General features: G+C 40.7%; 2 protein-coding genes across 2 annotated transcripts; one reads left to right on the top strand and one right to left on the bottom strand.

Moving 5' to 3' along the window:
• Nucleotides 1-549: 549 nt before the first annotated feature.
• ago2 (argonaute RISC catalytic component 2) lies at nucleotides 550-22,265 on the bottom strand. Its single transcript, XM_030064345.1, has 20 exons — nucleotides 22,017-22,265; nucleotides 20,599-20,646; nucleotides 19,671-19,851; nucleotides 19,421-19,541; nucleotides 19,068-19,249; nucleotides 18,170-18,306; nucleotides 17,953-18,087; nucleotides 17,648-17,735; nucleotides 17,303-17,450; nucleotides 17,086-17,205; nucleotides 16,680-16,802; nucleotides 16,373-16,506; nucleotides 15,422-15,606; nucleotides 15,122-15,281; nucleotides 14,830-14,920; nucleotides 13,916-14,110; nucleotides 12,300-12,434; nucleotides 11,940-12,041; nucleotides 10,835-11,034; nucleotides 550-10,525 (listed from the first exon to the last, which is right to left on the bottom strand). The coding sequence occupies exons 1-20, from the start codon at nucleotides 22,033-22,035 to the stop codon at nucleotides 10,417-10,419; spliced, it is 2,613 nt and encodes an 870-aa protein (XP_029920205.1). The 5' UTR covers nucleotides 22,036-22,265; the 3' UTR covers nucleotides 550-10,416.
• Nucleotides 22,266-24,730: 2,465 nt separating this feature from the next.
• Nucleotides 24,731-26,492, top strand: dlx5a (distal-less homeobox 5a). The gene is made up of 3 exons (XM_030063589.1): nucleotides 24,731-25,205; nucleotides 25,643-25,827; nucleotides 26,056-26,492. Exons 1-3 carry the CDS (start codon nucleotides 24,848-24,850, stop codon nucleotides 26,371-26,373), a joined length of 861 nt encoding a protein of 286 aa, XP_029919449.1. The 5' UTR covers nucleotides 24,731-24,847; the 3' UTR covers nucleotides 26,374-26,492.

Raw genomic sequence — 26,492 nt, 5'->3', positions numbered from 1 at the left:
CCATCAGTGATGTTCAAAGTTGAGGTGACACAAAATGACAACAGGTGCATTTCTAAAAGGTTAAGGGTATCCTGAAATGAAGAGGGCAAATAGGGCTACCACCTTACATAAGGTCACCTTATAGGGGATTTATGAATGGTTTATAATTAGGTTATGAATGAGATTGTAAACATTAAAAATGATCAATTAACCATTATACACAACTTGTAACAGTTTTCATACATTTATGTAGGCTCACTATTTGGCAAGATCAAGTTTCTGCTGCACTACATCTATTCTGTAAAATCTCAGATTTTGCTGTTTTGATTTTGCTAGTTTACTTGATCTTGCCAAATAAATGGTGATGGCAGTACAAAACACCTTTTTTTTTTATGGTGGACTGAATTTGGAAGAGGTCGCTCGAGTCTTGAAATGAGTGAGGAAGGTTTCTGGTTGAGCAACTATTCAAATTTGAAATGCAAATGCAAGTAAAAGAAAACATATTATAATGAAATAATTCAAGCATGAAACCAACACTTACAATTAAACACAACCATCAGCACAACTGGAGAAACTTTACAATTTTATTAATTAATGCAACTTACAGTCAAGCCAAAGAGTGAACTATATTAAGTGATACGTATTCACATTATGTCCTAACAGGGTTTACAGCATATCTTGTGTTTTGTAAGCATAATTGTTAACAAAAATAAGGAAATGTAAAGAAATCAAAGCTTACACATATACTTCACGTCAACAAGGAACAAGGAGCTTAGCAGTGGATGTGAACAAATTAAATCAGCTACATAAAGACCCTCACCATAATAGGAATGACAGCAAATTCAGTTTTGGCATGCCGTGGTTTAAATAAGGAAAACAAACTTGAGACTGAGCTCAAATGACACAAATGAAGGGAGGTTTGAAATCACAGGGCTGTGCAGCGCTGCCTTTGCCAAGAGAGACTTTGGTCACTTTGCTTTGCCATCATGGCTTACTATGAAAAGAAACTTAAAAAAATATTTAAATAACAAAAATGGCCAATGAGGAAAAAAAAGAAAACAGACAAATGGAGTGTCCTGGAAACTGTGCTCTATGAATGAAGTTAGGAGAGATATTTTTGCATTTTTGAAAGAAGGAAAAATGCAAAGAAACAAGATTGTCAGTGTCAGTTTACCCTAAATGAATAAAATTTCTGAATGGAGAGAGAGAGAGGGGGAAAGGGGTTTTGAAGTCAACTACAACTCCAGGACCACCCCTACATTCATAGGAGGTAGATAACATGGCAATGACATGACATGAATTAGAAAAAAATGTCAGAATGGGAACCAAGCTCTCTGGCAAGTTCGTGGAATTGTAGTGCATAATTTGTTCAACTCTTAAGGCCAAATAGAAAAAAGTACCTTGTGTGTAGATCTAAGGCTATTTTAAGACAAAGGTGTGTGTGTGTGGGAGGGGTCGGGACAGGGACACAGTAAGCAGATACAGCCCTTTCATGGCAATACCTGAGTCAACAGTCGTATTAAACCACATAGTCTCGCCAGATGGTTGGTGCACATCAAGTCTTCATCGCCTAAACCCAATATTTTTGGCTACACAGACACCGAGCGTATGCAAGCAAAAATGAAAAAGGAACATAGAATAAAAAAAATCATGTGGCTACAATTGAGAAATATTGTGATGTGATTAAGCATGATTACAAATTGCATAAATAACACAATCATTTGGCCACAGGTTGTAACATACTCATCTGTTACATCTTTTCATGGTATAATAGAGCTCTATCAGATTAATTGGTCAAGGCATATGCACAGCCTCTGGTGACATTCAAACCTCCCAAAGGGGAAAATTAAAATTTTATTGGACAATATGAAGTACGCTAAAGAAAAAAGAAAAAAGTCAATGCAGCATATATCAGGCTTATGAGGTACTTCATGAATATATATAGATATATATCTTAACCTTTTTAGAAAAGCTCTTCAAAGTCATATTATTCCTTATAATTCCTATTGATACCATAAAATACCTCGTCAGTTACTTTTTACTTTCTGCCCGACCTCAAATGGGCGATTTTTTTTTTTTTTGAGACTGCTTTGAAAGTGCAAAACACAAATACTGATCGTTCTATGCAGCATCTACACTCAAGGTTGCATGATAATTAAAATGGAAATTGTTTTTATGTGGCGCTGTCTATTTTGTCAATCCTACATAGAAAAAGGACTGGCAAACCCAACGTTGGGGGAGATGGACAAGAGATCCTACAAAAGGCACACATAAAATGACTACAAACACTGGATGTTTTCAGCTCAGACAGAAATGACAAGAATTTGAAGTTAATTGCCACACAACCTCATATGTACCTTTCATTGAAGTCACAATGTCATGACGCATTGCAAAGTATGTTCAAATGTGTATATTCCCTTTGTAAATTGTCGCATGCAACCACTACATGTTTCAACCTTATCACAACGGTACTGAATCTGGCAGATTGCAGGAGAAGCAGAGCTTAACTGAGTAATAGACCGGGAGAACCTCCCTGGTTTTATTGCAGTACAGGGTAACATGGCAGAGAAACGCAGGCATTTGATCACTTGGAGTGGCTCTATCCAGTATTAAACCTCAAGATTTCTACATTCTGTTAAAAAAAAAAAAAAAAACAAGAGCTGGTTCCAAAGATTATGACACCGCTAGGCAACGACACATCATGAGAACACAACTACGCAGACCTAAGACCCAGCAGATCTCCAGGGAGACTACGATTTCAAGCAAACCAGCCCTGTTGCTTAATCCAGACACTGAACTCTGTTAATCTATCAGTTTGCACAGTACTGCCTTGCTAATTTTAAATCTTACACTTGCTGAGAGTTGCTTTGACCTGCTGGCAGAGGACAGACCGTTGTCAAGACTGCCAAATAATTACCAACAATTCATTACCCACGCGCAGACATTATTGCTGTACATACAACATTCCAACAAGAGTGGTTCCTTTACCGCCGCAAAAAACATTCCTCAACACCACCAACACTTTGGAGGAACATCGATAACGCATTGTTATAGTAAATAGCAAATACGATGGCACATTTGTCAGAATATAATCCAGTCATGACTACAGTTTATATTGCCACATGAACAAGTACCAGATTCTGCTGAGCACTGGTGGGTTGTTTTTGTCTTTACTGTGTTTTTAAAAATAATAATAATGATAATAACAATTATAATAACAATAACAGGACATACAAATGAGAAGTGAGCTTCAATTTCAAAATTTGGTCCTCTAAACTTTTACAACCTAAAAACAAATCGTCCATAATCCCAAGGTTTTCCACTCACCAAGGTTCAAGAGAGAATGATGCTCACACACAATATTGGCTTGTGTTGGTTTGGTCACTGCAGTTTTTGTCTTTGTTGCCATTAAAAATCAGGACTAATATTAGCTAGCACCCGACACCGCTCTGAGGTAGTTTTTCCAAGTTGGTAAATAAAAAGCCAAGTCGTTCTGAAGACGCCCAAAGAAAACATAGCCCAAAACTGTAGAGCTGCAACTAATGGTTATTTTTATTAGCCATTAATCTGCCGACTATTTTTGATTATTCGATTAGTTGTTTGGTCCATAAAATGTCAGAAAATGGTGAAAAATGTTGAACACATTTTCCCACACCCAAGGTGACGTCCTCAAATGTCTTGTTTTGAAACCAGAACATATTCACATTTGAGAAGCTGGAATCAAGAGAATCTGGAAATTTTCTTTTTGAAAATGACTTCAAACAAATGATTATCAAAATAGCTGGCGACTAATTTAATAACTGGCAACTAATCGATATTCGACTAGTCGTTGCAGCTCTAAAAAACGCTTTCCATAATACAAATTACATCAGTCTTGCATGACTGAATGCATGTAAATCAGCTGGATGGTATTGTTTTAGTTTGGTGAAGCTTGAGAACAGTTTTCTTAGTTTTCATCGATGGAAATCTGTCAAGGTCTGATTTAAGACTGCCTCCAGTCTTTGGGGCATTTCTTCAATTTTGCCGCTCCCCCATTTGAATTTGTACTATATACATCAAATTTGCAGCTAGAAACAACAATACAGGCAAACTTTAGCATCAGAAACTTTAGGGACCACACACCGGTGTCGCATGGCTCTGGGTAGGAAAGGACATTGGCATGACGACAGCTGACTCAACCAAATCCAACAGGATACTTAAAAATTTGTCTCTTTCAACTGAAAACACACAAAGGGAAAAGACACAGGATTCTCATATGGTAGCAGGGCCTGCTGAAGCCAACACAGTGTTATGGAAAGGATTAATGGTCATTTATAATGTTTGGAGACAGCTAGGTAGAAGTACAAGAGACAAAAGACAACAGTCAAACAAAAGCTTTAGCTTCTAGGATTTTAATGTCATGCAGTCACTAGTCAAGGACTATACCTGGAGCATCAATATCGTGGTGCTAACGGATTAGTGAACTCAACTGGGAACTTTTGGGATTTTGCAGAACAACTCTGCAAAGACTGAAGAGGAACATCAGACCAACGACTACAACTCAGGCCAAAAACAGCAAACAAGATCACACTACACCGCAACCATCATATATACACACACAGCTCTTATGTTACAGCACCTCACACAAGCATTACAGGACAGAAAACAGGACTACTCTTTGCACCAGTGTGAAACATTTGCCGCCTAAAGTACAGTAGCCAGCATTTAGAGAAAGATATTTGAACGGTAGATCTATTTATCTCATGTAAATCAGTGAGGAGGTTTCTATCAGCTCCTATGCAGATGATATTCTGTTTAAAGTGCATGATAACCCTATGGCTTTGTAAACTCACACGGTTAACTGTCGTGACTTTACAATAACATTTATAAAAAAAAGTGGGGGGGGAAATCCTATTTTATCAGTTTGTAAGATTTTGGTCGTACTTCCCTGGTCGTACACCCTCTCAAATAATCACATTTCCGTGTCAAATCACACAGTTCCATGCTCTTTACACGGTCTTAAGATGTTTTATGGGTCAAATGTTGTTTTAGGGTTAACTGTCACTTCAATGACATAAAGAAAATGTATTGGTTTCCTCCATTAGGCCTATAAATTGAAAAAGAGGAACACCAAAAATTAAGATGGTTAGATTCAAATGTTATGCTAATAAAAAGGCTGTGCATAGAAAGTGAACATGAGTGGAAACGTACTGGATGGACAGCCTATACAATAAAACAACCTGGCTCTAAGTACATTCATTGTTACATTTGGAGCTAAGAAAGTAGGTTCTACTCTACAAGAGGTTTCTTTACGTCAGCAATACCTGAAGAGATGAAGAGGCAGAGGAGATATTACTGTACAGAGGGCAATGTTATATATATATGTATATATATATATAACATATAAACGGATGTATTTCAACTTATATAGCTTCATGTCATTTGAAAATAGGACATTTTTATTCAAAGACAATGTGATGCCAGTAAGTTTGCTTAAAAAAGGAAACAGGCTGATCGTCAAACGCTGAAGAATTTTGTCTTAGCCTCTTTTAGATTGACATTCAAGCATATCCACAACATAAGGGCATGTGTAGTTTTGGGGGAAAAAAACAAAAAACAAAAAACTGGTTAGATAAATAAGCCTTTGATATGCTGTGTAGTTTGACAAGTCAGGCATCTCCAGAATGTTTGCTTTCCTTTTTTGGCCACTCCAAGAAATAAAGAGTTTTGTGTTTTTAATGTTATTATGCCTCATCATGCACATGGGCTACCACTCAGCTCCTTGTGAGACAGAGTCACATTCATCCAGGCTGGTGTATCCATACATAGATGAGCTCCCTATGGCCACAAGTCATGTATTCCATACACATTCTTGATTTGGCTCACAATGCTTATATACAATAAACTCAGTCTGTTTGAAAAAGGAAATGCTTAATCTAAATATTGATATGTAGCTAGTTCTATGTGACACATAATGCGGCCCTATGTAAGCATGACCCCTCTATGCACATTGCAGTCTTGAGCAAGGACTGTGACAACGTAATATTACACATACTAACTTCCAGCACACTTCCTCACACAATACTTTGGCATTGTGTCTACAACAAGCAGTGTGATAATAGAAAACTGAATGTCAACAGCTAATCAGTTCTTTACAATACCTGTCAGTTTATTTATTTTGCATAAAGCACCTTTCTACCTCACCGCAGTGCAAAGGCAAACCCACCAACACCAATGACAACAAACCACTGAGACTTCACCCCTTCGCTAACGTTTAAAGGCATCAGGCTATTTCTAAAAAGTCATCCTCTGCATGCTGGTTGGCTAGGTGGATTCCCTCTTGATCAACGGGTGTGGCTATCTGAATGGGTAGTGCACATATTGAGGCTCTCAGACGTGTTGGCTGTGCAATGTGAGCTAGCCGTGAAAAGCCACCAACCCCGATTGTTCCTTTCCAATAAAAAACATGAGCTGCCAGTTTGCCACCTGATAAATACTACACTCACAATACTGCAACAGCTACAAAAGTCCATTTAAGTTTAGTGCAAAAATAACATTATCAAATATTTGATTATTATTTTTTTTTTTTCCAGGAAAAGCAATGCCATTCAGGTCTGGTATTCTAAGGTGCTGGTAAAGGTAATGTAAAACATAAATGAGCAGTAACAACAAGTATAAACCACGTCTGTTGAACAGGATACCTTGGCGTTTTGAAGGTTGGCGTTTTATTTTCTTGGGTCACTCACTGTTTTGTGTGGAGAGTGAAGCTAGCCGTGTCTTTTGGTTTATAGGAGAAATGCTAACAATGCCGACAAGCCATTCTGGGGAGCCTGAATGGCAAGTACAGAAACTTCTTCCCCCACGATTAACATCCTCACACCAAAAACCAAAATGTCAAGGTATCCCTTTGAGAAACTATTTGCAGACTGAACATTTGGATGAGTGAAGAACGTGGAGCCTTGTGGCAGCATTTTGTAAAGACCTGCATTCACACAGACGAGGACATTCATGTTTCAATGCAGAGAGCCAATGACATGGCTTCACCTGACATAGGGCTCCATGTTTGATTAACTAAGCATAACCAATAATAATCCAATCATAGTCATGAATGAGCAGAGCAATTCAAATGTATGATTAGAATACACCAATACATAAAGAAAAAAACATGTGCTAAAATGTGACTGATCAGAGGCTTTGCTGTATACCCTATGCACACTGCAGCAATTCACACAGATTCTAATAAATGTTTAACAGTTTTCAAGCTGATTGTTTTTAAGTGGGATATACTAGCTAGGTTTTGTAAGCTTGCAAGCAACTTTTAACAGTCTACCCAACAGCGAAACTATGGTCCGTAAACCTTTTGCACAAATCAAAGATATGCAGGTGACCTTACTGTGATTATCCTGATGTGGGCTTTGCATTTGTTGTTATGATTCTCAGGCGAAAAACAAGGTGACTGCTATTCCACTGGCGCACAGAGTGAAAGAAAAAGAAAAGAGGGAAAGCTACTTATAAATATAAAATACATTTCAAGAATTTGGTCGTATAGCTCAATGCTTGAAAAAATCCCTTAAAGAAAAAAAAAAGGAAAAGAAAAGAAACCACTTTCTCTCTTGAAGTTATCATTTTGAGCAAACCTATGAATATCACACAAAAACTACATAAAATTGAGAAAGCACGCTCACCACCATGCATACCAAGCGTTTAAAACCTCGAGTGTCAATGCAGGACTCAAACGATGCCAATTAGATAGATAGCAGGGGTAATTATAAGGAAATGGCCAGCGGTGTGATGTTACCATAACACTTTAACAGGTAACAAGAGGTAGAACACACAGCCATTTCCATACAATTACACCAGTGTCGCACAATATGGCCAAGCCTCCTGCTTCGATTGAGAAACAAAAATCTATAGAAGTCGCATCATACCAACTTTCTGCTATCAAAAGTGCATCCAAATTTACATGTTGTGAGACCAGCACCGATAAGAACAATATTGACATCATAACAGTAAATATCAAGTACATGATTTTCAGAATGCCCCACAAACACAGTCAGTCGGATTTCGAGTTAGTTTACAGGTAATGAGGAACAAGGGTAACAAAAGAGGTTATTGAGGGAGATTAAAATGGTTACGCATCTTTTCGCATAATGTCTAACAAGTTAAAAGCCTCTTGGACCAGTCCAGTGAGGATTTAAGGTGGCTTTACAGTGAAAACTTCTAGCACCTAGAATCAAGATGTCCTTTTGTGCTTCCATTTCTTTTGAATATTACTCATGTAAAAATTTGTAATCTTGTTTGGCTAAGAAAGATTGTGTGTTACAAAGGATATACCCAATTTTTGTGCTATAAAATCTACAACAATACAAATGAGGACATTAAACCTTCACACCGTTACAAAGGCATGAAGATACTAATAAGCACTAAGAAACGCTACTAAATGCAAAAATGCAAAGGAAAAAAAAAACAAAAAAAAACATCAACAACAAACAAACATAAAAGCCCTGATTAGCTACCTCTATAAATGACCCAAATTCATGAGAGAAACCCCACTGCTAAATCTCTTGGTTAAAAACAATGCATAGTTAGAAAATAGAGATTATTCCCCTCCAATCAAGACTATATGAACATTCGCCAACTTAACCTGTAAGTAGTAAAACTTAAAACTTAGATGGGAAGCTAGGAAATGTCTAGAGTTATTAGTACAATATCAGCGACAGACTTGGAAGGCAATAGAACATTTGCATTTTAAGTTCTGTGTATACAAATAGACAGTGTTAATTTGGAGTACATATGGGCCAGTCATTTTTTAAAAAACTGCTTCTATAATAGTTTTATCAGTCTCCCCTGAAAGCTTATTCAAAATATACCCTATAATCAACAATTCTGCATACTATAAAGACTCACAAAAAATCATTTGCATAAAATCCAAGCTTTTGTGTGGCCACAAGTGCTCCTAATTCATGGAGCAACCACTATAATGAAATTGACTTAGGGAATCTTGATCAATTAAATTTTACTCTGTCATTCTTCACTCCAGGCTCTGTTGAAACAGAGGCAAATGTTGCAGGTCTCATTCTACTGTACCAAACGCCTGGATACTAAGTTGCCAGACCAACATCCAGTTCTGACAATGACACTGCAGAGAGACTATTTTGCTGCCATATATATATATATATATAAAAAAAACAGAACTAGGGTTAATGTGTCTAAAAGAAAAAAAATAAACAATTATCACAAATACCTAAACGTCTAAAAAATATGAGTCATCTACATGCATATTCATTACAAAAACGATTAAAATTAAAATAGCGAGACTATAAAAACAGATGGGGACACGCAAGATTTCATTATTGTTCCCCCATGTAGATGTCTGTATCATGTATTCTCGTATCAACACGGCTCAGAGTACACTTGAAAGGTGTCCTTGTCGGGAGCCAGTCCCAACCATTTCTCGGCAGCATGGGAAAAAGATAAGTGATGCAACTTAATGAATTCCAAGTAAGAAGCGAGGCAGGAAAGCAGAAAATTGCTGTTCTTTCAATCTCATCAAAATTAAAGGCCCTCTTCTAAAATAAAATAAGTGTTGGTTTAAAAGGGTCATATACAAATCTGATGTTTGTCAGCAAACCTGACATAAAAACATGTTGGTCACCAGTGTCAATCAAGGACAAATACTGAAAAACCCAGCAAATGCGGTCCACTTGATTCATAGCTGTACATAAAAATGTCAACACAATGGTGGTCTCAAATGGCACTTTTCTTCACATAGTGCCCTACGTGAGAATTTAAAGTAGGATTTGAGACGCAACCTTCGATATATTAAGTACTTTCGTCCTGATTAAAGTATCCATTCTGGTCAGTGCACTTTGCTTTGATTGGCTGATAAATAATGTTTGTCAGAGGAACAAAATGATTGGGCCTATGAACTGTGAGTGCCCCCCGCTCCCGATCTTTTGATGCCCCCTCCTCTGTTCAAGCACCAGGCCCCTATCAAATAGAATAAAAACAGGAGAAAGATAAAGTGGATGGGTTCTTCTGAAGTCTAAACCACACCCATTATAGAATGATACTGCCCACTAGTGTAGAAATGGTAGATTTCTTCTGTCAGTCTACAAACCTCTCTACCTTTAACTCATACTTTGTAAACACATGACCCCATGACATTTACAAATACACACTAATTCACAATATGTAAATACCAGTAATAACTCCGCCATCCAAACCCCAATACAGAGGATTTTTTTAAACTTTACAGTCTAATCGCTAGAACGTTTGGGTGGGTTAGGGGCTTGCACATGTGGGCTTATATGATTGAGGAAACACTGGAAAATTGACAGGCCTGCTGGGTAGGGAATTCACTGTTTGAGACCACTGTGATGTATCTACACCTGACAGTGAGGCAGGGAGGTGTACTGGGTTCCAGCAGTGGGATCTCACCCCCGCCAACCTGCATACTCAGGCAAAGTACATGGTGCGAAGGGTGTCCTGGTGGATCTGAACAGCCTTGGCCAAGGCCTGCTGGTCACGCCCATTGCTCTGGCCTGATGTGTGACTGCCTTCAGCACTAAAACAGCAAAAATAAGCAAAAAATGCCATTATGAACCTACAAACACACTCTGCGGCAGAAGTTCTCAAATATTTTTGTGTCATTGTTGATTTGTACAACTGTCTCCACTGTGTGTGGTCAGGTGAATTAAAGGCCTATGATTAAAAGAGATAATCTTGTACATTCTCTAATAGGGGTTATTTCTAGTTAATTATAGTGAAACTACAAAAAAATTACACTTAAGTATTCAGTCTTGTGGGGACTGACTGGAAACCCCTCAAGAACCTCTGAGGGTCCCTCTTGGCCAATGGAAATCCAGCTCCTTACCTGTCGTGCTCTTTGTCGACCAAGTGATAGCGGGCGCGGAAAGCCACCAAGTGGGCATAGTAGGCTGGTGCTGGGATGGAGACTGACCGGGTGCAGCGCACATAGGTGTGGCACAGCTGGTAGGTGAGGACCTGCAGCTCATCCGAAGTGAAGTGGTTGTCGTCCCAGAGCACATGGTAGTGAGATGGCCTGCTTGTGCCCTGCGAGGAATAGTAATGCGGGTGTTGCTTTAGTGCAAGGCAAAGCTAACATGTCCTCCCCCAAAATAAGACACAATCCATCTGAGCCGATCAGTAACAAGTATGTCATGTTGTGCAGTCCCATATTTATCATAAAGGAATAAGTGAAGAGAGGACATTACTCTTGAAATGCTCTTGAATAAATGTTTATAAACGTTTTTTATTCTAACCTGTAATTGCAGTGACTCCCTTGGTCCAATCAGTGCAATTACATTATTTCTCAAAGTTTCATCAAAATCCAGCCAAATGAGATATGACGTGTGATGGTTGAACAGATGAATGAACAGAGAGATCAGTGCATAATAAGGGGTGCAATTACGCCAGCTGCTCCAAAGCTGACCAGAAGGCCCCACAGGGAGTTATCAGCATTGCCCACAACATCACAGGGACAGAGCGACCAGCTATGGAGGATATGTATAACACATGGTGCCTTGGAGAGGCTAACACCACCATCACAGACTCAACTCACAGCAGTAACTGCCTGTTTACTCTGCTCCCATCGGACAGGAATCACAAAAATATTCATGCAAGGACATGTAGATGCAGATATAGCTTCTATCCCTAGGCTGTTACACCCACAAAACTCTGCCTAACACCCAATCATCAATAACCAGTGTGTTTCCTGGTGGCATTATTAATTGCTGGCATGATCATCAATAGGAGGAGATATCAGTGTTGTTTCAAGCCCAGCTATCAAAAATCCAGCTATGTGGGACATGTAAACTGATTCCCTGCCCACCTTTTGATACCCCATCCTCAGATATGTCAAGACTGTTGGGTTGCTTTAACTCATATGTAGAATATCAATTCAGATCAAATGCTGAGTTCATTGGCACAATGGAAATGAATCCCAGTGCAGATTTTACCTGTATGCCAGCGTGACTGCAAAGGTAGAAGTCAAACTCTGACGGATGAGTGATTTTGGTGTCCACTGTGGTGCCTGCAGGAATGTTGCCACTCTTGCCAACCTGCAGTAATAGCAAAATATTTCAAAAGGGGTTTCATTCAAGTAAAATTAGACTTTTCCTCAATTCAAGTCATGTATGTTAGGATTACTTCATAAGATGGCATACACTGCAAACTTCTTTTTATTGAGAAAACAAAGATTCAACACATAAGTTGCCTTCTGAAAATATTTTGGAAAAAAAACAATAACTGTAGCATTGCTTGAATTATAAATCAAAGTTAGATTAGTGAAGAAGAGCAGGAAACTTAACACTACTGACCCGCTCATTCCTGTCCATGCAGAACAATCTGGTGTGATGTCTCTTCTGCACAACCACAAAGGTGATGCCAGGCTGGTAGTCCTTCTCTAGCTTGATGCAGGCCTCGCGGATTGCCAACAGCTCGTGCTGAAGAACCTGAACATGAATGAACATGAATCAAAGTTAACACTCTCTCAGAGAACTCACAAGGAAAACACAGAGTTAATCAGAAAAAGAGATCAACTGCATTCTACATATACATAATTCATACTGACACAAATATAGGAAATTAAGACACTGAAACTAGACCTTTTTAATCACTCTCACTGAGTAAACAACACTGCTGCTTATCTCTCACTGAAATCTATAACCCTTTTCTTACACATGACTCAGGAATATCACAATATGCCGACCCATGTCTGTTTTGTGTAAGATAGTGCTGGGTAATAAAAACAAAAAAATCATTTTGATCGAATCATTGTAGAACTCAGATCACACAGAACCTGCAATGCTACATACTGGTTCAAGTAAACTGAACCACCCACTAGTTTCCCCATCAACACTCACTGAACAAGTGTAACAGCAGCTCTTCCAGTGTTTGGCTACTTGCCTTCCCCCCACCCACTCACTCACCAGCAAGCAACAAGCAAGCCAAGCTCTCAAGCCTATGCACTGGGACAAATGGCCTCTGTAAGTAAGGTGCAGGCTCCAGTGAGCCACATAACCACTGTCAATGATAATTACAATGTAAGCATTGCGAGTGACGCCTGAACCAATGCACAAGACTCAATTTCAAATGCCTCTCTGTTGAGGCAGTGGTGCATTGTTGAACTTGTCATGACCCATATACTGAATACTTGAAGCTGACCTGAAGTGGCAGCATAGTGAACACTGTTGATGCTGCTTGTCTCTGACGTACTACAAATAATGTGCCTGTGGTTTTTCACTAGGCTGCTGCTGATAACCCCTTGGCTGGAGGTTTTTTGTTTTTTTTTGCACATTATAACTAACGTGCAACAAACGTTTTCAAGATACATTACAAATGTTTACTTGAGAGTACTTTTGTACTTCCTGCCAATTCCTAAATAACTGAACTCACATCTCTGTCGCCATATACATCAATAACATAAAAATACTTAAAAATGACTTTATATGTCAACATTAAAAAATGTAATGATGAACTAATAAATAAAAGCTGTGAATAAAATTAAAAAGAACATCTCATATATTGTCTTCCTCACAACCGTATAAAGAATGCCCTGGACTCTATTGCCTACAAGGCGTTCCAAATTAAATAGTAAATGCTTAAGGTGCACATGGCAGGACATCTGAAGGACCTCAAAACTCAAGTGTGATTCGTTTAGAGGTACTGGTTTTAAAAGAGGGAATCACCAGAAAGACTTAACATGCTCAGCATTGATGTAGGAGGTAATTCATCGACACCAGACATGTTTAAATTCTGTGTTCAATATGGTGGATGAGTGCATGCTCCAGACACACAGCAACACAAGTTCACCACTCCATTTTCACAACAAGCACAGCACAGTGTGACCCATCTCCCAGCCATATTCTTGACTTTCCCCACTGACCCTCCTGAATCCCACTAGTCTGGTGCGAGAGCGGTGTGTGTGTCTCACCTGGTTGAACTGGCCCTCAGAAATGCCATCGCGGTAGTAGATGATACGAGTGGGCTTGAAGCGTGTGGACTTGTAAAACTGGATGAGCAGCTCCCTCACCATTGTGGCCAGGTCCTGGATGATATCCTGGCGGTGCTGCTGGACCCGCACTGTAGCACAATAGCGGCTGGGGTGAGCATCCATACTGCCGACCACCTGGAAGGAAGCAAATATCATGTAGGTACAATTAGAAACAAAGAATGAAAACAGATTATTAAATCATGTTACAAATTCAAGAACAAAATAAAACAGAAGCCCTCGACTCTATCTTAAAATCCCTGCAACTGTCCAAAGGATTCTTGCATTCGTGTTACACCCTCTGACAGGTGGTGATCATCTGTCATCTTGCCATCCATAAGAGTGTTATAGATCCTCCAAGTGTGACCCATCAGCTCCTTCCCTGTCGCAGGAATAAGCACTTCACTAGGACTGCTCTTCTCCAAAATGAATGAAGTGGCTCACCACAATTTGAGTGCTCAAGCTTGCTAACTGATGGAATTAACTCTACATCTATGCATCACTACGGAACAGCATCAGCTACCAGGCATGTAAACAAACACACAGTGCTGAGGGGAGTTGTGATGGGTATGCACATGGGGTAAGCACATGCATTGCTCATGACATTAATCAAGAGTCTGTCCCATGTAAGTGTAGCAGAGTTTTTTCAGTGCAGCAGGAGGACACTGGCTCTGTAAGACCTAAATGGAACAGAATCTTAATTAACGCCATAAGTAACACCTGTGTTTACCTGCTATTTCATGTCAAAATGACTGCTGTGAAAAGGATTTATTAATGTATTCCAATTACTGAGCACGCTCTTTTATGGAAGATAATGATGTTCATGCCATGCTGCTGTGTGATGTGATCCTACTTACAGCAGCGATAGAGGGCTTCTTCCCATCTCCTGCAGGCGGATGTGTCACATCTGCACCAAGGAAAATGACAGGCTGCTGGAACACCAGAGGCCTGGGACAAAGACAGAGTGGACGGTTAGCAACATATCACTAGACATATCTCAGACACGAGATACCAAGATGCAGTGATTTCCAGCAGAGGTTGATGACACATACGCACACATACATATATAAAATGCAATTCAATGATAAGCCTCAAAGAGTGACGTAAGCTTCGATTCCAACTTCATTTCATTGGAAAGGTTGCACTTACCTGCCCTGAGGGAGGAGGATGTTGTTGACACCGCCCAGCTTGACATTGATCTTCAGACAGAGGTTGGAGAGGGTCTGAGGTGTGGTTTTCTGAACGTTCTTCACCTGCACACACTGTGTAGCCATGCCCAGCACCGTGTCACCAACACGCTTCACCTCAGCTACAACAAATGCACCCAAAAAACACAGAAAACGGGACAACAAGGGAATGTCAGTGTTGGTGTGTAACAGAAGATGATACAGGTTAAAAAAATTATGGGCCTAGGCTACCGAGAGTTTAAGCCTTGTATGGCTTCCTTACCATAGACTGGCGTCTTCCCTGGCAGGATGACCACCACCAGCTGGAGGCCCTGGTAGGTGTATTTGAGGTGTTTGAACATGGGCTCCACGCTGTCGGCTCCCTGGGCGTACTTACAGAAGCAAGGCTGACCCTGGATCGGCATCCCCGCATCCCGAGAGATTTTCCTCAGCTGATCTGTAAATGCTCTGAAACAGAGAAATAAACACAGGAAGTTTTATATTAATTGTTGTAAAATTATACAGCATAGTTAATCAGTTTCTGTTACTAAAGATCCATGTTCAAACTAATATTTGCCTATGAATGCCCGTTCTTTGCGTAATGACCAGGCAGACAAGCCTAGGATCATGAGCAAGGTTAAAAAAATTCTCAATACACTTAATAAACAACTGGTTTGCAATAGCAGGTTGGTTAACTATTAGGCAACAGCTGAGCAGGCTGAGAGAGGGCTAAAAGTTGCAGACAGGTCAATCTGGTCCTGATCGATAGGATCTTTGACACTGTATTAAGAGACTGAACTGTTTGATGACTGACTGAATGACTGTTTGAGCCATCATTCGCCCAAAGCATTAGTAAAAAAGAACTGGAACTAATAACTAGCTGAGGTGTTTTTTTATTTTCTTGTTGGGAAATGTAAAGAGCTGAACTGTCACACAGCATCCCACAAGTACTGAAAAACATGAGAAGCATGAATAAAAAAGGTACATGGATCTCAGGTCTGCAGATCTCATGTCTCTAGCAGCATGGGCCAAATTTTCACTTTCAATATTGCTTTTGAAATGTGCAAGATGAAGACATTTTCTCAGTTTTACACTGAAATCATCCCCCAGTCATGGCCTGCCTGTGAACAAACCCTAGGAAGTCACACCTACATGACCACTTGAAATCCAGACTACCCACACAGGCACAGCATGATGAAAAACATGCATTCTATGAATGCACTGTGACACTTACTTGAGCAGAATTTCAGTGCACTGTCTCTGCGGGGCAAAGCAAGCGATGGCCCACACTTTGATCTCAATGCCGGTGTGGAATTGCTTGTTCCTCATGTCCCACACTCCCTGGATTGGTGTAGCTATTGCTTTGTTCTACAAATGATAACAGGAGACTTGGATTGCTGGCAGCTCACAACATGAAGCAGCAAGAAGTCATTTTCACTGAATCTTGGAACAACAAATGGAATGTGCTGTAGCTGCACAGATGATCAGCATGCTATCTTTTGATCACCATCGACACATCTAATCCCTGGTGAGCAACATACCCTGCCTCCATAGAGAATGGAAGGTGCCTGTAATACGCGGCCGTTCACTTCTGTCATCTCATCCCTCACCATCACTCCAAACTCCCGAACATAAGGGTCAGTGTTAAAGTTGGCACTTCTCATCTGGAAAACACAACAAAAACATTGACGCAATAAGAAATCAATCACAACTAAGACAACTAAAGACAAGACAAGACAAGACAACTAAAACTGAATTTAAGACTTAAAGTGCTTTATTTGAGTTGTATTGTTGACCAAAATGTAAATGGCTTGAGTTTAGATAAACAATATATATTCGAGAATTTAAAGCTTTTGGGGCCTGCAGACACACTGCTTCATGTTTCTTTATATTCAACTGAAGTATCTCCGGTTAACAATCCACTACCATCGTCTCTGAGGGACTCACCAATTTGCTGATCTCATCCTGACGGTCGGGTGCTGATCGGGCTGTGGCACGGATCATAGTGGAGGTCTGATTGTCTGTTAGCTTCTTGATGCAGCGCTGGCCTGCCACTATGTTACACACCTACACAGGCATGAAATAAGACATACAGGACCTCTGGTGGCTTTCGATGAAAATACATCAATCTCTACCCAAAGTAAATCAGTGGATAGCTTCATACCTCTAGAGGCAGGTAGGTGTGCTTCTGCTCCTGTCCCACCTGGAGACATGGGAGGTGTGGATACCGCAGAATCAGCTTGTACTTGTCTTTGAAATACTGTGCTACTGTGCATTCAATAGTTTGGCCATTCTCCTGCTGCAGAGGGAACCTGATGGGAGGATACACACATACAAGTATGTTAATGCAAGCTCTGAATAGACTTTGATGCATAATTTTTGCATGTTTCTACATACCAAATGCAAGAATAAGGAGGTGAAACCTTTTAAAATACACAACTATTACTGATTTACTACAAATCTTAGGATTTAAAACAAAAACTAAAGAACAAGGGTAGAGCATTCTTACGTCTGGTGGCTGGCTGGTCTCCTGGTCACATTGCATACTCTGTACTTCCTCTTCATCTGCCCACAGTGAGTGATCTCCACTTTCAAACCTGGTTAGATCACAACACAGGACGATACAGTTTGTCATATGACTTTCATAAAATTGTGACAGTAGTTGCCTTTTAACTTCTACACAGGGTCAAACACTCAAGAGGAATAAAAATGATAAAATGAAAGGCTTGTAAATAACTCTGACCTTATCAAAAGGACAAGAAGAGAAGAAAAATCAAAATGACAAGCAAGTACTCCATTGGCTGCTATAATTACCTTTGATTTCCTTAGTAAATTTTACTCTCTGAGAGTCTGTTAAGGGCTTCTGTTGTTCTTCAATGCTTTTGAAATCCAAGACCTCACACATGAACTCAATTACAGGCTGGGCTTTGTAGAATGCAGTGGCCGAAACTGCAAAACAAGCACACGCCAGTGAGATTCACAGAAAGAGCTTCTCCTCATGCAAGTGGCAAACACATAGTATGAAACCAACCATCAATGTTGAGCATCATTTTCCAGAGGGAAGGCCTGACCGACTGGTGGAACCCAAACCACACCTCTCTGCCCCCACCGAGGGGGTTTGAACATCCTTCTGAGGGAGTGAAGAAGGAGCGGCCCACGGGAGTATACCTGGAACAGAAATCAGCAGACGACAAAACCTGATTAACATGTTTTTTAGCAATGGGAAGCTGGCAGGGGAACAGGCTGAAGAAACGCAGTAAGGAAATACTGATGAGGCAAATAATGAGATGGTCAGCAGCCTTTGATGTGCATGTTATCCCCTGAATGAGGAAGATCTGTGAAAGACCTCAGGACACAACTGAAGAATGGTGAATGTGGCTGTGTGAATTACAGTGCAAGTTGGAAGCTGTGATTTCCAAACTCAGAACTCCTTACAACCTGGCTAGTGTTCAAGTGCTGTGGTTGTAATTATCAGTTAACCATAGCAGCCTGATGGGAAAAAAACAGATCGTTCAAAACCTGACTTTGCTACATATTCACAAAAAGCAAATATTCTAGAGTTGCTTTTTAGATCAGTAGCTGAATGAAGCGCATAGACTGTGAATCTAGTATGTACTATTGTTCATTTTAGCAACTTTTTAATTATCCCATTTTTGTTTTCATGATACGTCACACCTCAGAAACTTGGGCATCATCAATATTTCCCAATGAGTTCAAGTGGGTGTTCATGCGTTTCTAGTATTTACAGTAAATATGATGTTTCCAAATAGCACCTGAAGCCACTATCAGTAGTGCAAGTACCAACTTGGCCATTCTTTCCTAACTACATTTATTTTAACACAAATATGTCATCAACCACAACCTGTATATGAGAGAAAACAATATCCTGCAACCATTTGAGAGTCAATGTTCAACAATAAAAGACTGACCTCATAGAGGGCAAATGTCTCATGACCACGTCCAGGGCTTGAATGGTCTCAAAGGGGATGTTGGGTAGCCGTCCCGATAGCGCCTCGTGCAGAGCCTGCAGACTAACACAGGACACCCACTTGATGGCCACTTTGAAGCTGCGGTCCTTGCCTTCACCGGGAATGGTCACTTCAAGCTCCACCTGTGTGGTAGAAGGGATAGGAAGAGGTCAGAATGCGGGGAATGCGGTGATATTGTCCTGAATGCCATTTTTAAATCGCATTTTAATGGCTCACATACACAAACATAGGTTAAGCAATTTCCCCACAAGTGGTGATTGTGTTTGTTGCTTGGCTGTACCAAAATGACCTACTTTGTCTCTGCCTATAGGCAAGGGCATGGCTGTGTAGAGATTCTTCCTCCCGTCATATACAGGTTTTCGATCCCCAAAAATTTGTGTTTTAAAGTGCTGGACCATGTGCTCCACAATTTCCCTGTCAAAAGAAAAAATGAAACAAGAAAATCACCACACTGCTGAGACAGCATCGCAGACAGAATGCCAGTGATCTCCAGTTTGTAAGGTGTAAACATGGTGGTCAAAGAAATATACACTTATGCATTACCGATTGACCCTCCTGGGGCATTTCTCAGGCTTGATGTCAATGTCGTAATGGTACACCTCTAGTTTGGGGATTTCCATCTCAAAGAAGTTAGCCTGCAGCTTGATTGTCCTGCCCATGGTGCCAAAGTCTGGCCGTGATGGCGGCTTGAACACATACTCTGGCACTGGGGGAGATGGGGGGTCTAAATTAGAGGGGTTAAAGAAAGGAAAACAACATATTAAGTGTTTAGGATCACACAGTATAGACACCACTGGCATTTCCCAAGATCTTTGATAATCCCATTACTAATCCATTAACAGCTGATAAACAAAGAATGACCTTGATTGAACTTTCAACCAAAGGCAAATGTACATACTCTATTGCAAGGCAGAACCTGCCTATCTTGCACTTGAAGATTTTCATTTAATGTGTTCAGTCATGCTTCGTGCTATTAGTGAGCAGAAGATGCATATAAACATTTCAACACTGGTTGACCTTGTTGAACCGAGTATCCGTATATCTGCAACTTCAATAAGGTAGTGGGGCTCCAAGAGCACACTCCCTTTGGCACCTTATCTTTGTCCTACAGCTCTACTCACTCAAACAGAATAACACCCATAAAACCTAGTAATATCCGGGGGGTGATTATTGAATACCCTTTGATATATTAAAGTACACAACCATTCAAAACTCAAACTAGGATAGATTTGGAGGAAATTGGCTATCTACTGTGATGTAGTATTTTATTCAGAATCTCAGCTATGTGGACAAATCACCTGTGCCCTATTTCCTAGGCAATTTCATTATTCAGCCAGGAGGATATATTGTATGACTCTGACTGCTCTGTGATGCTTGAAGGAAGGAAAAAAAAACACTTGTTATGAGTTACACTGGGACCAATGCTAGGTCCAGTGTTCGGCTTCAAAGTCCAAATATGGAAAAAGCTTACCAGAGCCTATTGACCCAGATGAAAGGGGTCCCTCAAGCATCTCAGCAGCTAAAGAAGACAAAAATTACATGTTATATTTTCTCAGACTTTCCATTGGGTCTCACATATGCTGGGGATTGCTGTAAACAGAATGGCAAAACATCTAACATGCGTGTATTTATACAGGTCAACAGTCTATATTTAACTGTCTTATGAAATTAACATTGTTATTTATGTAACTTAGCTGATGGACAAGCAAAGCACATGGCACTGCTCAGCTCTGTCTGTGCTTTCTTGCTTCATTTCAGTAAGCCTAGCTCTCTTATCTGCATCCACACACCATCACTCACAACCAAGGGCGACTTTCCAAAGCTCTTATCAAGACACACACACACACACACACACACACACACACACACACACACACACACACAGTCAAGCAACCTGGCATCTGATCTTCCAGAAGCCAGTCATTTTCCTTTCTATTCTGCAAAATCAGTCACATTAGAGAGGGCAGGGAATATGGCTGGTCCAAATGCACCATAACAAATAAACACTAAAACAATCAGCTGAATGAAAAAGGAAAAGCCCACTGTTTGGTATTTTTAGCTACTCCAACTATACAAAAACAAGAACACTGGAAGAACAATATGTAATCAATTACGACGGTCTAAGCATGAGAGCAAGAACTTATAAATGAGACTATAAATAAAGCCTATAAATTTGGACAACCCTGTGTGGGTTTACTAGCCAAGTGGGGCAGCCGTTAAACTTAATGTCTAAAATGGGGCCAATTCGCATTAGCTGGTCGACTTCATCAAAGTAGTTTTTGACATCAGTTGCATAATTTTCCGTAATCCGATCGTGTTAATTCCACAATGCCCGCATGAAAATGTGTTACATGTTAGGTAAGTTCAGTTACCATAAAAGTTAGCTAACAGTAGGGTTAGCTATGGCTAGCATGGATTGACGATGAGATTAGGTCGCTAAACACTATGTATCGAGGTAGCTAAATATTCAACTGGGAGACGCTTCATAACCGCACTATACCGATTTAAAATCGCAGAAATCCACAAAGTTAACTGGAAATATGCCTGATAATCGACGCCACACGAAGTATTTAGGCTGGAAAGTTTGCTAACAATAACAAGGTCGGGGAATGTGGCAAAGCTAGCTAGTTAGCCGGAGCTTGTTTTTGTTGGATGCTAGCACAGCTATTCCCTACTAACGTTAGTTATGAGTGCTGCTTCCAGTGGACTTACTGTGTTTATGCAAAGGATCGTTTGGGCTTTGCACTAAGAAACGACACAGAAGGACCAAACGGGTGCTTTGTTTCAGCGATGCCTCGCACTATGCACAAATAAGGCATTAAAGCGCTGGGACCATCGCTGGATTTGAGCTAGCTGCACTGCCTAGCTCACGCTAACTGGCCAACTTACCTCCAGCAGAGGAATACATTTTGTCGATTTAAGCGTGTGCCGTGGACGTACGGGTACTCCACTTTACTGTTCCCGTATGCCTCCCAAACACATACGTGGCCCGAAAGTATCTCTGTACAAAAAGAGCGAGGGAAGTCCAGTTCGGGAAGAAATATTTTAGTTAGTCAAGTGGTAAATATTTGCACCACGAGAGCTTTCTCATCCTCGGCACGGCCCCATCCCCCCAACACACAAAACGGGAGCCGAGATAGAGGCGAGCGCAGAGCCTATCCGGCCGAGACACCTCCCTCACCTCCACTTCCGCCTTCGCTTAAATCCGCTCAGCCGTTCTAAACCCTTTCCTCTTTGGTGCAAGAGAGTCTCATACACTTTCCTTCTGCAAAAGCCTATTTAATTTTAGCCTATCGGCGTAATTTTAGCTTGGTAGTAATTTACTTAGACATGTCTTTCAATTGCTGAAAGTTGGAACCTCCTTACACATAGGTTACGGGTTATGTGACAAAATGTGATAATTAAATAATCCATGTTGTATACAGTAGCTGCTGCAGATGCATGGCCGGCCTATCTAGCTAGCTGTTAAATTAATAGTCCAGTTTTGGCCTGGGCGCATGTACACACTGGTTTCCAGTCGGACGGACAGCTTGTTTCTGTCGGTCAGGATGGGAGGGGAACTATCTTGACGGCAGAACCAGAGCACTGTTTAGTGATGTCAGACGCATGCTGCGCGCTCGCCGCCTCAACAACCTTGACTCGAGAAAAACGCAGGAATGCAAAGCTCACTTCACGGATTAAAACGTGTCGGTGGACCACAGACAGCAGCGCTGACCCAGTTTAAGAAATCAGGGGCCTGAAACCAGCAGCAAGGCGCTCACAACTTGTCAACAAACAAGAATGCACAGGAAGAAGATCAGTGTCCTGTGGCCCCCAAACGGGGGACTATTTCCGGGATACACCGATTATCATCATTATTATATTAATGTGATAATCACTGATTCGTGTATGGATAATATAGTGTCTTTACTTAAGGTGAAAATGTTTTGCATTAATGCATAAATAGAGCTTTTACAATGTTACTTCGTTTTTTATACAGACTACACTACAAAATGCGCGCAGGTGTTCTTTCAAAAAATAAAATAGGTACAATAAAATAGCATACACGAATGAATGAATGAATCAATCAATGTAGGCTATTATTAGGTATTTATGTTGATATAGTCTTTCCAGATATTTTGGCAATCAGGTCAAGGTTTAGGGGTGATCTTACCGCTCTTTTGTTTGAAAATAAAAGTTCTTCAGTTAAAACTGGGGGTCAGTTTTCACAATAAATTAAAAGACTAGTATGCTGAATAGCAGTCCTGGAAATTTCAGAAGTATGAAATGCCCAGGTAGAGCAGCCACGGCAGCTTTAGTGAGTTACGTTCCTCCTTGTGTCAATAAACCAAGACTACTTTTGTTCTTTACATAAATCTGTTCCTGTAGGTTTATCTAATATCAAACACATTATTCCCCTTACCTTCCTCATCAAATATTGCTAGAGTAGGTCTTGATTTTGCTGTGTCATGTTGCCAGTCTGGAAGCTGAATGCAGTTGTAATGCTGTTACAACTGTATTATTACAGGCCTAATAACCGTGCAGACCCATCACCCCTGTTGGCCAAATACAGCAGTCTGCTGTCCAGTTTCATTTCTTGTTAGCTTGATCTCTTATTTAGCTCTGTTTTTCTTTTCATCTTTAATCAATAAGCACTCCCTTGTGGGCTCTTATCGCCATGAGAGCCCAGTTTTACCCTCTCAAGGCACAGGGGACTGAGGTGGGTGCGCTTGCTCTGTAACTACAAAGTTTTCTCACTGGGCGGCGCTGTGTACCACTGAATGTCAGCTGTCAGGCTCAGTATTGATTTTGCATGCTTGCTTGTAGATTTGAAGATAAGCTCAGATAAGATTAAACTTTAATCATATCCTAGGGGAACTTGGTTAGTTTTTGACATCATTTTTAAGAACAGACCAATCGAACATGATGGATCTGAAACGCGGTAATAACCTAATCTATTTAGGTCATAGGCTATGTTAATTATTAAATTGTGGTAATTGAATTAAATATCATATTTTATATTAAATCGACCTATTACATAGATGTAGACATTTTAAACATGCCATTAAGATGGCTTTTCCATTTGAATTTCGATTGTGTCTCGTGCCTGATAAAAATAGAAAATAATATGATGTCGGTAAGTAAGTGCTTCTGGTTTAATGTCGGCTATTATATTAAGACCGGTCTTTTAAATATGACGTGATTAAATGAATGTCATTTGATGTTATTCCATAATATAGGGGTTAGTTATCCTAAATGTGTGTAAAAAATATATATATTTTTTCTTTTTACTGGAAACCATAAATTCAGCGATGAGGCCACCACTACCACTCGGTCACCCCTGCAGTTTTTGTCCCTCTGCATTTTAATTCAGCCCTTTGAAAAATGTCGATGGGAGACATGAATTTAATCACTGCCATTGATGGATGGTAACAACACAACAATGCAGCATATAGCCTGAGTGGTTTTCCCCCTATAGGCACACTGGCCCAGTGAATTGGGTGTAGCTGTGTCTGTGTGCGCCTTGGCCAATGGAACCAGATCCTCCCTGCAGTGCGTAAGAGCGCAATTTAGGATTTAACCAAGTCTTTGCTGCGGGGCTGGCTGCAGTCTTCACCAGAGCCCGACGGCGCGACAGCCTTTCGACAATGCCAGTGTAGAGTTCACACCACTTTGGAGTCAGACTGTGTCGTTTGTGTTAACGAAATAAAACAAAAAACACACGTTTTCCCTTTCGAAGTATGACTGGAGTGTTCGACCGGAGGATCTCGAGTGTAAAACCTGCAGATTTCCAGAGCTCGTTTCAACTCTCCACCATGCATCATCCATCTCAGGAATCTCCTACCTTACCCGAGTCCACGGCCACGGATTCTGGCTACTACAGTCCCGTCGGTGGAGTCCCGCACGGTTACTGCTCCCCCAACTCAACCTCGTACGGGAAGCCTCTCAATGCCTATCAGTACCAGTACCACGGCGTAAATGGATCCGCTGGAAATTACTCGACAAAGTCCTACCCTGATTACAGCTCGTACACGACCTCTGCTTACCACCAGTACGCAGGGAGTTACAGCAGAGTACAAGCCCAGCCAAGTCCACAAGGTATGGGCCCGATTCTTTGTATAATATTCGATTTATTCTGACCGATCACGTGGTTGATAATGGCTATATTTTCTTAATATTTTATCACCAATTCTGATGGACTTTTTAAATTGTTCCTCATTAACAAGAAATGCAGATGTATGTATCTACTGGCTTATTAAAACGAATAAAATCCCCAGAAGGATGTTTAAAACCATTTTATTATTTTTTTATTATTACTATTTAAACAGTGCGCGATTCTCTGTGATTTAAAGTATTACTAGAATAAAAAATATTCCCTCTGCCAGCCCGCGCTTAGTTTCATTTCATGTGGTCTGCAGGTTTTGTCTTGATGAAACGGAGGTTATTCAGCGACCTAAAATGTTGATTAAAAAAAATATAGGCCACTGCAGTTTGTGATAGGCAGTGTTGCTTATTTTTATTTATTTATTTAACAGAAAAGGAAGTAACAGAGCCCGAGGTGAGGATGGTGAACGGGAAGCCCAAGAAAGTCAGAAAACCCCGGACAATCTACTCCAGCTTCCAGCTGGCCGCCTTGCAGAGGAGGTTTCAGAACACACAGTACCTGGCGCTGCCGGAGAGAGCCGAGCTGGCCGCCTCACTGGGACTCACGCAAACACAGGTGGGATAAAGCATTATAGATGAAACACTTCTTTCTCTTATTTTCACATTAAATTATTAAAAATGTGTATTTTGTTTTCAAATGTTAAAGATGTGAAGGAGTCTCCTCCTCCCTCCAACAAAATAATGTGGTATTTGGGCATGCCTTGCTGTGCACCTTGACGCACTCAGCGTATTTTGCCATTTTTGTGAGGTTTTGTGTCAGATTTTAATAGTTCCATTTTTTCAGGTAAAAATCTGGTTCCAGAACAAAAGGTCAAAGCTGAAGAAGATCATGAAAAACGGAGAGCTTCCACCTGAGCACAGCCCCAGCTCCAGCGACCCCATGGCGTGCAACTCTCCACAGTCCCCGGCCGTGTGGGACACGCAGGGCCCCTCCAGGCCCCACAGCTTACAGCCTCAAAACATCAACACGACGGCCTCTAACTTTTTGGAAAACGCGGGCTCATGGTACACCTCCACAGCCGGCGGCTCCATGAATTCCCACCTCCAGACCCCTAACTCGATACAGCACTCTTTGGCTCTCGGAGCGGGGACGTTATATTGAAAACCTGTTGTGCATTTCAAATATTTTTTTTTTCCCCTTCTATTGGACTCGTGTTTAAATTTCAGAGGAATATGCAATGTATTTGATGGCAGTCATAGAAGAAACGTGTAAAATATGTA

Source organism: Myripristis murdjan, chromosome 11 (genome assembly GCF_902150065.1).
Source record: "Myripristis murdjan chromosome 11, fMyrMur1.1, whole genome shotgun sequence".
Taxonomy (NCBI): domain Eukaryota; kingdom Metazoa; phylum Chordata; class Actinopteri; order Holocentriformes; family Holocentridae; genus Myripristis; species Myripristis murdjan.
This window is presented reverse-complemented; position numbering and strand designations above follow the sequence as displayed.